At 48.2% G+C, this 12419-nt stretch overlaps 1 protein-coding gene across 1 annotated transcript in view; it reads right to left on the bottom strand.

Annotated features, from left to right (window-relative positions):
• The window catches only part of LOC116983569 (FYVE, RhoGEF and PH domain-containing protein 5-like), a 53827-nt gene that overhangs the window by 24585 nt on the left and 16823 nt on the right, over positions 1 to 12419 (bottom strand). The window contains exons 5-13 of the mRNA XM_033037354.1: positions 11851 to 11909; positions 11052 to 11082; positions 9759 to 9910; positions 8522 to 8681; positions 7869 to 7953; positions 5245 to 5295; positions 4374 to 4432; positions 3161 to 3232; positions 1770 to 1838 (exon numbers count right to left, since the gene is read on the bottom strand). Coding sequence (XP_032893245.1) covers positions 1770 to 1838; positions 3161 to 3232; positions 4374 to 4432; positions 5245 to 5295; positions 7869 to 7953; positions 8522 to 8681; positions 9759 to 9910; positions 11052 to 11082; positions 11851 to 11909 — 738 coding nt within the window. The remainder of the gene's footprint in view (positions 1 to 1769; positions 1839 to 3160; positions 3233 to 4373; positions 4433 to 5244; positions 5296 to 7868; positions 7954 to 8521; positions 8682 to 9758; positions 9911 to 11051; positions 11083 to 11850; positions 11910 to 12419) is intronic.

Here is a 12419-nt window from a genome sequence, read left to right as displayed (position 1 = left end):
TCGTTCCAGGTGCGACAAAGGTTCACCTGTATCTCCTCCAACCTCATCTACTGCATCCGCTGCTCTAGATGTCAGCTGATTTACATCGGTGAGACCAAGCGTAGGTTGGGCGATCGTTTCGCCGAACACCTCCGCTCAGTCCGCAATAACCTACCTGACCTCCCGGTGGCTCAGCACTTCAACTCCCCCTCCCATTCCCAATCCGACCTCTCTGTCCTGGGTCTCCTCCATTGCCAGAGTGAGCAACAGCGGAAATTGGAGGAACAGCACCTCATATTCCGTCTGGGGACCTTGCTTCCTTATGGCATTAACATTGAATTCTCCCAATTTGGCTAGCCCTTGCTGTCTCCTCCCCTTCCTTAACCCTCTAGCTGTCTCCTCCCACCCTCCCATCCGCCCGCCCTCGGGCTCCTTCTCCTCCTCCCCTTTTCCTTCTTTCTTTCCCCCCCCCCCACCCCCCATCAGTCTGAAGAAGGGTTTCGGCCCGAAACGTCGCCTATTTCCTTCGCTCCATAGATGCTGCTGCACCCGCTGAGTTTCCCCAGCAATTTTGTGTACCATGCATGGATAGGACAGGTTTGGAGGGATACGGGCCAAAAGCAGGCAGGTGGGACGTGCAGAATGTTGAATTCTCTCCCCATTTAGTAAATAGTCTACGCCTTTATTCCTACTGCCAAAATGCATGGCTTCCCATTTTGCTACGCTGTATTCCATCTGCCACTTCTCAGCCCACTCTCCTCACCTGTCCAACACTTTCTGCAGAGTCCGTGCTTTCTCTACACTACCTGCCCCTCCACTTATCCTTGTATCATCTGCAAACTTGGCCACAATGCCTTCAATCCCCTCGTACAAACCATGCACCATGAAGAGTAGTGGCCCCTGCAACGGCCAAACTTATAGAAGTGTACAACATTATGAGGGCTATATATAGTGTAAATGCACACAATGTTTGTTTCCGGGGTAAGGGAGTCAGGATCTGCAGGGCATTGGTGTAATAATAATAATAATGGATGGGATTTATATAGCGCCTTTCTAATACTCAAGGCGCTTTACATCGCATTATTAATTCACTCCTCAGTCACACTCGGTGGTGGTAAGCTACTTCTGTAGCCACAGCTGCCCTGGGGCAGACTGATGGAAGCGTGGCTGCCAATCTGCGCCTACGGCCCCTCCGACCACCACCAATCACTCACACACATTCGCACACATTCACACACAGGCAAAGGTGGGTGAAGTGTCTTGCCCAAGGACACAACGACAGTATGCACTCCAAGCGGGATTTGAACCGGCTACCTTCCGGTTGCCAGCCGAACACTTAGCCCATTGTGCCAACTGTCATCCCAAGTGTAGGTGAGAGTGGAAATATTTTAAAGTGTTCTAATGGGGCAACTTCTTCATCCAGAGGGTGATGGGTGTATGGAACGAGCCACCATAGGAAGTGGTAGAGGTTGGTACATTTATAGGATTTGAAAGGTATTTGGCCAGGTACATGGATAGGATCAACAGGGGCAAATGGGACATTCTTAGTCAACCTGGACAAGTTGGGTTGAAGGGCCTGTTTCCATGCTGACTATGCCAGCTCATTTATCTGGAGGAGTGTCCTAACCACCACCGCTCACCTTATCATCTTTAGGCTGCCTCCGACAAGGTCCCTAGCTCAGAAAAGCTCTTCTAGCTCAATAACCACATACCACATACTCTGAGAACTTTTACACCATGCAAACACATTAGGCTTGAAAATAAATTGAAATAAACACAGTTCAAGTTACCAAGAAGCAATATCGAGGCTGTAGTGTTCCGTCAACCAGTCTCAGCAAGGGACCTTCTTTGAGAAGCACCTGAAGGGACAAAGACAGACATAAGAAACTGCAGATACTGAAATCGAGCAAAACTCGAAATGCTAGAGCTCATTGATCAGGCAGCATATGTGGAGGGAATGGGCAGATGAGGTTTCTAGACGGGACCCTGCTTCAGACTGATTTGAGTAGGGGGTGGAAAAAAAGTCTGGGCTCAGGACAAAGCCAGGCAAGCGATAGGTGGATACAGATGCGGGAGAGATGATTGGCAAATGGGTGGAGTAAATGACAGGCTAGAGTTGAAAAGAGCCAAGGGTGTCAGATAAGGAGAGAAGTTAATCATTGCAATGCAAAGCCAAAGAGAGGGATATGGGTGGAAAGGAACCGGGGAGGAGGGGAGGGAAATGTGGGACTCAGGGATGGAAGATGAATGTTTGAGGACAGGAAAGGAAGAGGTCGATGGGGTGGTGGGGTATGGGGGGGGGGGGGGGGGGGGGAGGGGGATGGAAATGGGAAGGGGACTTAAAATGGTTAGCAACTGGGAAATCCAGCGGGCCTTAGCAGACAGAGTGGAAGCGTTTGGCAAAACAGTCTACTTTGGTTTCAACCATGTTAATCCAACAACATTGAATGATGGCCTCTCAGTGGTATACTGTGACACACCATTCCCCAGGATGCACGACTAACACCGGGCAGTGTTTATACTCCCTGTGGTCCATACTCATGGGATCCCCATTCGCTGCGATCTTCACCGAAAGATATTCTCACATAGGACTGTGTTCTCGTTCCCTGAGGATCAACTTCACTAACAATAGTACTCCCATTCCCTTTCATTCCTACTCAAACTGTGGATGTAATTCCCATTCCATGGCACCCCATTCCTGCACTGGATTATATTCCCATTCCTGCTGCTCCCCACTCCTGCATTGGATAATGTTCCCTTTCCCCATGGTCTCTACTCTACACTGGATGTTATTCCCATTGCTGTTGCTCCCCACTCTTGCAAAGGACAGTATTCCCATTCCATGAGATCCCAAAGTCTGCTTCAAACTACATTTCCATTCTCTATGATCTCATTTCTGCACCAGATGGTATTCCTATTATCTGTTGTTCCCACCTATTGCTAGACAAGATTCCCATTTAATGTTGCCTCCACTCCTGAAGCGGATGGTCTTCCCATCTCCTCTGGTCCAGCCACCAGGATGCACCCTCTGGGTGAGCGGTGGTTCAGGCTGCACTGTCCACCGCTGACCCCGATCACTCTATCCTCGAGTGCAGCACCAGCCCAGCAACCATGAACAGCAACCACGCCAGCGGACAGCGGGGCGACTGGCTGCGAATGAACAACGGAGGGATTTACTCACCCTGCCGGGCTGGAACACTTGCTGGGGGCCCAGCAGCCGGTGCTCAACATCCACCAGATCCTGGAGGCTTTCCTGTAGGGGGACAGAGAGTATCGTCAGAGAGCGAGCCACCAGATAAAGAGGTCACGGAAAGTGGAAGAGAGAGAGAGGGAGAATGAGCGAGGAGGAGAGGTGAGGAGGTGGAGCCGGGAAGCAGAAGGTGGGGGCAGGTGAGGGAGAGATGTGGGAAGGGGGCGGAGAGTGGGATTTATGATAAGGGGAGCGAGGGGTAAGGGAGAGGGGGGACAGGAGGAAGGAGAGAGGGGATGGGGAGGGGAAAAGAGGGGCAAAGGGAGAGGCGAAAAGGATGAAGAGAACATGTTGATGAGTGTGCTGGGTGTGTAAGTGTCTCGTGTTTTGAGTACAGTGCACACTGCTGCCACTATGTGTTGCCAGTGGAGGGGATGGTGGATGGGAGCGCTGTGCTCATGTAAACAGTGGAAACCACTCCATCCCTGTCCTGCATGCCTTGTGGATTGTGATGAGGGGTCTGATGTAACTTATACCTCAGATCCCCTTGTCCTAAGCAACTCACAAAAGATCAATGTACGTTGTCACCAGCACGGACTGTGAAAAAATGTCTATCTTTTGTTTATCAACTGATTTTCAATGCTCCATTAGCTGCAGTGGGATTTGAAGACATACGCTGGAATACTTGGCTGATCATTTTTATGTGCCCCATTGTGTTGTTGTCAGGTCTGGGCCTCCCAGATACTGACCTGGGGGCATGCTTGTGACTAGTCTCTGGCAGGAGGCCCCAGCCACCAACTGCCCCAGTCCTGGCCAGCCAACCCCTTGTTTTTGACCAGGAGCCCCATTTATTCTGCCCCACCCAGTCTGAGACCTGGAGCCATGCATGGTCAGCTTGTCCTGATCCGGGACCTGGAGTCTGGAACCTGGAGCCCTGGTGGGCTGTCCCAGTCTGGGAGCTGGTTTCCGACTCTCCCTCTCTGACACTTGGAGCTTTGACCTGAACCTGTCTGAGACTGGGAACCTTGGTCGGCCTGTTCCAGTCTGACACCTGGAGCACTGGTTATTCAGCCTCTGTCTGTTCTGGTCTGGGACCTGAAGCTTAGGCCTAACCTAACCGGGCCCTGGATCCACGGCATGTGATCTGGTGCCTCGATCTGAACTGGGACTTTCAGATAATAAAATGAATGGCAGCCTTCCTTACCCCATGTTTCACTCGAAGCCTGATCTGCTCACTGATTTCCGCCACAGTTGCCATTACATCTGCAGGGAAGGAGAACAATGATCAACAATCACGGATTGTGCCCACAATCATCCTTGCATGGAGCAAGATGGAGGATAGAGCAGGGACCTCATCATCTCAGATTATAGCTCAGCCGACAGCTATCAATGTTGGATGCATATCACAGCGGCGATGAGTAGAGGCGTCCAGCGCTACAACCTTGGGGCTTTATTACCTGTTACCACGTCCAGTTTCCCAGGACCCAGCTCTCCTTCCTTTCTCTGCCCTCCCTCCAATCCCCTGCCCTCTCCTGCCAAGAGCCCAAATCCACTCCCACTCCACTCTCTCCCCTCCTCTCCACTCCGTTCCCTCTCTCAGAGTTTGGCTCCCTCCTTTCCTTCCATTTCATCCCTCCTCACCTTCCCCTTCCCTCCCCAGACCCCAGTTCCGCTCCTCTCCCCCCACCCTTTCTCCCCTCTATCCTCTCTCCTCCCCACCTCCAAAGTGTCCCAGGGTCAATGTTGGAGAAACATTGCTGGAAGACCAGTATTGAAGGACTAGTATTGGAGGACTGGTAATGGAGGACAGGGTACTGGTGTTGGAGGACCAGTGTTGGAGGACTAGTGGTGGGGGTCTGATGTTGGAGGGCTGGTATTGGACCCTCCTCCAATTCACTCCATTCCCCCACCATTGTTGGATCCTTGAATCCACCATTCACACCACCTCCCATTAGTGAGAGACTCTCCCCACTCTGATATTTTGTTGCATTTTCATTCATTCCAATGGCATGAGGAAGGGAATGCCAGCTACCATGCATTATGTAATGATACCTTATGACTAATTCTATAATTACCTTGCGTATCTTCATACTCAGCAGTATCAGGACACACACACCTTAAATATTCTGGATAAAAGAAAATGAGGAAAAGCTTCAGTTCTTCAGTTCTCCACCCAAGGTGCATTCTCCATTGGTGCATACTCCTGCTCTGTCCCCCCTCAATATGCACTTGCTATCTCTCACTCATTAAGCATCTCATACTGACTCTGATACCCACAACCCTGTTCTCCAGGAAGATGGCATTCTCACCCAACAAACCATTGGACCGCAGCTTGGTTTGGCAACTACTCTGCCTAAAACCGCAAGAATCTGCAGAGAGTTGAGAATGTCGCCCAGTCCATCGCACAAACCAGCTTTAACCCCATCGACAACATCCACATTGTATGCTGTCTTGCAAAAGCAGCCAACATAATCAAAGATCGCTCACGCTCTATGTCATTCTCTTCTCTCCCCCTCCCACTGTGCAGGAGCTTGAAACAACGTATCTCAAGATTCAAGAACAGCTTCCTCCCTGCTGTTATGAGATTCTTGCCACAACTTCTCAAATGCTTGGGATGTATTCCCAATCTCCCAATCTACCCCATTGGGGCCCTTGCACTTTTTTTTATCTGCCCTTTCTTTTAGCTCTAACACAATATTGTGCACTATTGTTTATATTCTAATTTGCACTACTTGATGTACTCATAACTACGCAAAACAAACGTTTTCACTCTATCTCGGTACAGGTGACAATAATAAGAAACCAAATGAAACAAAAACCTAACATCACTTCCACACAACATAGTTCCAGTTCCATCACTATCTATGTCTCTCATAATTTTAACTACTTGTATCAGGTTTCCCGTCGGCCTCTGAGTTAGGATTTGCAAAGTTATTGATTGTAATTTTCTTATTTGGCTATAATAGAAAGCAAGTGCCAAGAGGGGGAATCTGATGCAGGAAATTCTGAAAATTATAAGAAAGATGAGTAGTTTGTAATATGTTTAACCCAAGAGCTTATAAACTGGGAAAGCATGGTGGAAACAGATGCTAACATCGTGTGCGGATGTGGACGAGAAGCCGAAGCAAAGAAGTGGAAGCCAAATAACCGAATGGAAACGAAGCTGAAACGCCAACCAACCGAAAGGATGGGATGCCTAAATGCTAACTAACTGAAAGGGCGGGACGCCTAAAAACCAACTAATCGAAAGGCTGCATCGCCTAAAAGCAAACTCACTGAATGGCCGCTCTGCCGAAATGCCACCTACCCGAAAGGCGGCATCGCCTACAAGCCAACGGACAGAATGCCGCTCAACAGAAAAGTGCAATAACGGACATGACGTTGCCGGGGGGCGGGACTTGTTAGCGATTGGTCCAGACCCCCACGTCCATCACATCACTGTGCCTATAACACAATCCATGCGGATATGTGACAACACATCCTCCACAATAACTCAACACTGGAGACCTACAAGGATGTGTTCTTCCCTATAGACTCTTGACTGTGCAGCCAAATTCTGCTCCAACTCCATCTACAAGTTTGCAGATAACACTATGGTGGGTCAGATCACAAACAATGATGAGACGCAGTGGCGCTGATTATAGAGCTGCTGCCTCACAGCTCCAGGGACCCAGGTTCAATCCTGATTTTGGGTGTTGTCTGTGTGAAATGTTTGCATTCTGTATGAGAGGGTTTCCCCCAGTTTCCTCCTGCATCCCAGGTGTGGGTTTGGAGGTTAATTGGTCTCTGTAATGTACCCCTAATGTTTAGGGAGTGGATGCGGAAACGGAATGACATTGAACTACTGTAAATGGGTGATTGATGGTCGGCATGGACTCAGTGGGGCAAAGGGCCTGTTTCTGTGCTGTATGTCTAAACCAAATCTAAATTAAATGGAGTACAGGAAGGAGATAGAGAGCTGTGAGGACAACAATTTCTCCCTCAGTTTCAGCAAGACAAAGGAGGTATTTGTCCACTTCAGGAAGCAGGGTGGAGTAAATGCCCCAATCAGCATCAATGGTGCTGGAATGGAAATGGTTGAGTTTCAAGTTCCTTGATGTAAGTATTCCCAACAATCTGTCACGCACCAACCACACTGAAGCACAGCCATGAAAGGCTCACCATCGCCTCTACCTCCTGAGGACACTGAAAATTTGGCATGTCTCCAATGACACAAACGCCTACAGATGCCACGTTGCATCACAATTTGTTTGGGAACAGCTCTGCCCAAGACCATGAGAAATTGCAGAGCATTGTGGATTTAGCCCTCTCCATCACATGGACCAGCCTCCCCACCATTGACTCCATCTACACTTCATGCTGCCTTGGAAAATCACCCAATGTAATCAAAGTCCGGTCATTCCTTCTTCTCCTATTGGGCAGAAGATGCAGGAACTTGAAGCCATGCACCACCAGACTCAGGAACAGTTTTTTTCTCCTCCAATATCAGGCTTTTGAACATTCATCCATAAACACTGCAGAGGCTATGTGTTCAACGAGGAGTGTTAGAGTGAAGTGTCAGAAGTGTTGGATGCAAAGGTGCAGATGGTATGTGAAGGCATGCATGTGGAGAGGGTCAAAACGTCAAGGTAATAGACCGGTCACCTCCTGAGGGAGCTGAGCATAGAGCAAGGTGCACGGGCGGCTGGGGTTCCCCTACCTGTCAAATGCTGGTGGTACTGAAGCACCTGTCGCAGGGTCCCGAAGAGCTGTTGCTTCACGAGGGCACAGTCCGAGGCAGGCACCTGCATGACCAGTGTGGGCGGGAAGGCAAAGTTAAACAACCACGTCAAACACAGGTTCTGTTTCACTACAAACTATGATCCTGGAAGCACATGCAGCAAAACAATGAAGACACAGAGTCCAGCAAACAATGACGCATGGAGTTAAATCTGACAGATCGCCAGGCGGGACATGACCACCAGACATGGAGACGGACAAGTCACACCAAGCCCAGTCAACCTTGAATAGTCCTCACAACCGTCTATAGTGTGTCTGCTCCACAGACCAGGCAAGCGCAGAATCAGACCTTACAGACAACACGAAAACAAAAACACAAATTGCTGGGCACACTAACAATCCCCATGGACAGACCATCATTCTTCACTGACAAACCATCAATCTCTATTGACTGACCATCATCAATCCCCACACAGACCAGCAATCCCCGCAGGCAGATGATCAATCCCCACAGACAGCACCCCAATCCCCACAGCCAGCCCCCCAATCCCCACAGACAGAGGGAAGAAAGAATGGGGTTTTTTTAAGCTGCAACAAGAGTGAAACATGGACAGACCATGTAAATGAAATTACCTGGGACAGGTGTGGAGCCGAGGAGAATCCAGGTAACTCGCAGTAGCACTGGTCCAGGATGGCAACGCTGCTGTCGAACTGGTCGATGTACCTGAAGTAGGTGGGGAGTCGAGCTCCAGACACAGACATCGCCTGGCCCAGACTCGGGCCAGTCCGGGTCCTGGCAGCAAAGAAGACAGAGGCAGTCAGCAGGTCAGCTCCCTGTTCACTCAACTCTGCAAGATGCTCAGTCAAGGGGCTCCTCCACTACAATATTCCACAACACCATGGCCAACTTCTTTGATACCCCAAACAAACGAGGTAACATTCACCCCTCTAGATATGGAAGCACAGTAAGAATCAAACAACCTAGCCCTGTCCCCTTCAAGCCTGCTCCATTATTCAATACAACCATGGTGGATTCTCCATCTCAGCTAGATTGCTGTGCTTTCCTTGTACCCCTGATGTGTTTTGGAGCTGGCACTCTACCTACCACCTTCAGTCCATTCAATGATTTGGCTTCCCTGGAGATAGCTGCACAAGTTCACTGCACTCCGAGTAAAACAAAACCTACTAGTCCTCCTACCCTCTCTAGACCCAGACAACACAGGAAAACATAATTTATACACAAATTACAGATAAATTAGTCAGGTTTAATAACAAAACTTTGGACACCTTCGACCTCTTCCCAGCACTTGGCAAAGATGGACATACATGAAGAAGTTCATCTCTATTCAGAACTAGATTCGGAATATTCAGGATTCAGAACTGTCTTATTGATACAATACAGAATGTTCTGATGGAAGATCCATAATCTGGCTGAAGGTTTGTGACCAGTGACAGTGGAGAGAGGGTAAGTTTTACTCAGAGTCTTTTACCCATAGTAGAGGGATTAAGAACCAGAGGACAAAGGTTTAAGGTGAGAGGGGGAAAGATTTAATAGGAACCTGAGAGGCAACTTGTTTACACAAAGGGATGGTAGGATTTATGAAACAAGCTACTAGAGGAGGTAATTGAGGCAGCTGCTGTCATAATGTTTAAAAGACATTTGGACAGGTACATGGGCCATTTAGAAGGATATGGGCCAAACGCAGGTGGGTGAGAGGTGTAGATAGGACATGTTGGGCCGAAGGGCCTGTTTCCACACTATATGACTGTGACTCTAAGTAGCAACATCTCCCACAATGTGGCCCAGTGGTCTGGTTTGCCTCAAACCCAGCCCAGCAACCAGTTAGAATTGACGATGTTACACAAATACCATTCCAGGGTGCTCCACTCCAAATCTCGCAGTATTCCCTGGTGAAGTGTGCGCAACTCGTTGACATGGCGTAGGATGCGAGTCACTCCTTCCTGGTCGACTGCGGGCTGTGTGTTTCCAGCAACAATCCTCGCCACCACTTTTCTGAAGTTCTGTCCAAACAGAAGTGTCCCAAATTGTAAAATTCACACGTAGCACCTGGCCTCCGTTCTGCTGCTCCTGCACCCCCTGGGCCTGACCAATGACCAACCCAGGGCTGTCTGATCTCTCGACCCTCACCTATACAGCTTGACACAGGGGTTCCTCTAACCACGGCCCATTCAGTCAGGGAACCTGTGGTGCTGAATCCCACAGCTGGTTTACAAACATACAAACCAGGGTCAAACCATCTCAGCAACACTGAGAGGTGAAGGGAATAGTCAAGTGGTTTGATTTCATGAGCTGTGTCCTGCAGTTCATCCTGACAGGATGGACTTGGTCATAGATGACCTCTTGGTCACATCAGCTTGAACGTCCACAGCTCATGTGGACCAGTAGGTCAAGGTCAAGGTTAAAAACTTTATTTGCCATTTGTGCTTACACACATAGGAACTCTTGTGCGGCTATTCAGAGAGTCAAGTTAAGTTAAAAATTAAAATTAAAAATTAAAAACATTTTTAATTTTTTTTAAAAAAAGACACACAGAAGACACATAGAGCATTGTAACTTGCACAAACACTATATCAGGACATCAGTTCATTTTGTTGTGTTTTGGCCAAGAGTCTCACTGTTGCAGGGAAGAAGCTCTTAAAAAAGCGTGTTCTATTTGTGGCGATACTGCCCGCTCGTCTGTGCCTGAGGTTGTATGTGCAGTTTTTGTGTTTGAGCAGGGAGTGAGCTGGATGTAGTGTGTCTCTAATGATTCTCCCTGCTCTTTTTTGACAGCGCTGTGTGTAGATTGTGTCCATGGAGGGGAGTTCAGTTCTGATGATCCTCTCTGCAGTCTTTATGACTCTTTGCAGAGCCTTCCTCTCTGTCTGTGTGGTGTTTCCATACCACACCGTGATGCCTGTGGTGAGGATGCTCTCTACCAGTCCTTTGTAGACCTGGGTGAGAGGGCGACAGTGCAGACCAGCTTTTCTGAGCAGCCTGATGAAGTACAGTCTCTGCTGGGCTTTTTTCACTGTGGCTGCAGTGTTCAAAGTCCAGTTCAGATCTGATGTTATTTGTAGTCCCAGGTATCTGTAACTGTCAGCCCTCAGACACTGTGTCTATACTCACTGGCAGGATTACTAAGTAAAAACAGCTACTCACTGAGTGTAGTTCCTCAAGGAAATTGACAAACCTGTGTGATGGAGATAAAGGAGAGCTACTTAATAAACACAAGGACATTTCCAAAAGAAAATAAAACATAGAAAAATAACAATACAGCACAGGCCCTTCAACCCTCCATTCTGTACCAACCATGATGCCAATATATGTGCTCTGTCTCATCAGAACTGTCCCCTCCATCGACTCCTTTAAATCTAGACTTAAAACCTATTTCTACTCAATCGTTTCTTGAGGTCCTCCGAGGGAGCTCTGTATGTATGTATGTATGTATTGTTAGATCTATGTACCACTGTATGTAGCATGTTAGTACCTGCACTGATGTAAAGCACTTTGGTCAACGAGAGTTGTTTTTAAATGTGCTATAGAAATAAAATGGACTTGTCTTGACTTGACTGTTAATCTCTCTCTCTTTCTAGTTAAGGGACACCCCCCCCCCCCCCCCCGCACACACACACACACACACACACACACACACACACACACACACACACACACACACACACACACACACACACACACACACACACACACACACTCTCTCTCTCTCTCTCTCACTCACCCACTCTAGTTATGGGCATGCACAGTTTGTACCCACACTCTGTCTATAGTTGGGAGTATGTAACTACACTCCTCTCCAGTTATGGATATACACCAATGCCTTCTTTCTGCTGTTACAACATCTAACCACTCTCCCTCCCTCTCTCTCTCTCTCTCTCTCTCTCTCTCTCTCTCTCTCTTTCTGTATCTGTCTCTGCATCTGTAGTTAGGAAGATGTACTTACACTCTCTCTGAAGTGGTCATCATTTTTGCAATACGATATGCTTCCGTTTCTGTGTTAATCTGTAAGAAAGTGATAAACATTCATAAAAACCTAGAGGAAGCATTTCCCATTCTGAAGCCACGACAACAGAAAGCAAAGGTCTTCTCTGACTAAAATGGATCAGTGATCTACTGTTGAAACAATGAGGTCTGTACAAGGCTGGGTTACAGCTGGATCCCACATAGTTCCAGGTGACATCACTAGAGACCTGGTTCCCAGCCACTAACAGGTGATGTATCTCAGTCACTGTCAGTCTGTGATTCGATGCTGACCATAGGTTGCATGTTTTGTGTGTGTCTGTGTGCGTGTGTGTTTTTTAATGTGTGTGTGTATCTGCTGACCTCCACCCACATCTCACTGATCGGCTGCTAAATTAATAAGAAGTGTAATCAGGAGTGTGAAAATACGCAGCTCCAGATTCAAGGTCATCAGGCAACTGAACCATCCCATCAACAACTAGAGAGTGGCCCTGAGCTACCATCTACCTCATTGGAGACCCTCAGATTATCTTGAATGCAACTTTACTGGAC

Source organism: Amblyraja radiata, chromosome 18, assembly GCF_010909765.2.
Source record: "Amblyraja radiata isolate CabotCenter1 chromosome 18, sAmbRad1.1.pri, whole genome shotgun sequence".
Taxonomy (NCBI): Eukaryota; Metazoa; Chordata; class Chondrichthyes; order Rajiformes; family Rajidae; genus Amblyraja; species Amblyraja radiata.
Note: the sequence above shows the minus strand (reverse complement) of the source record. Positions and strands in the feature narration are given on the sequence as shown.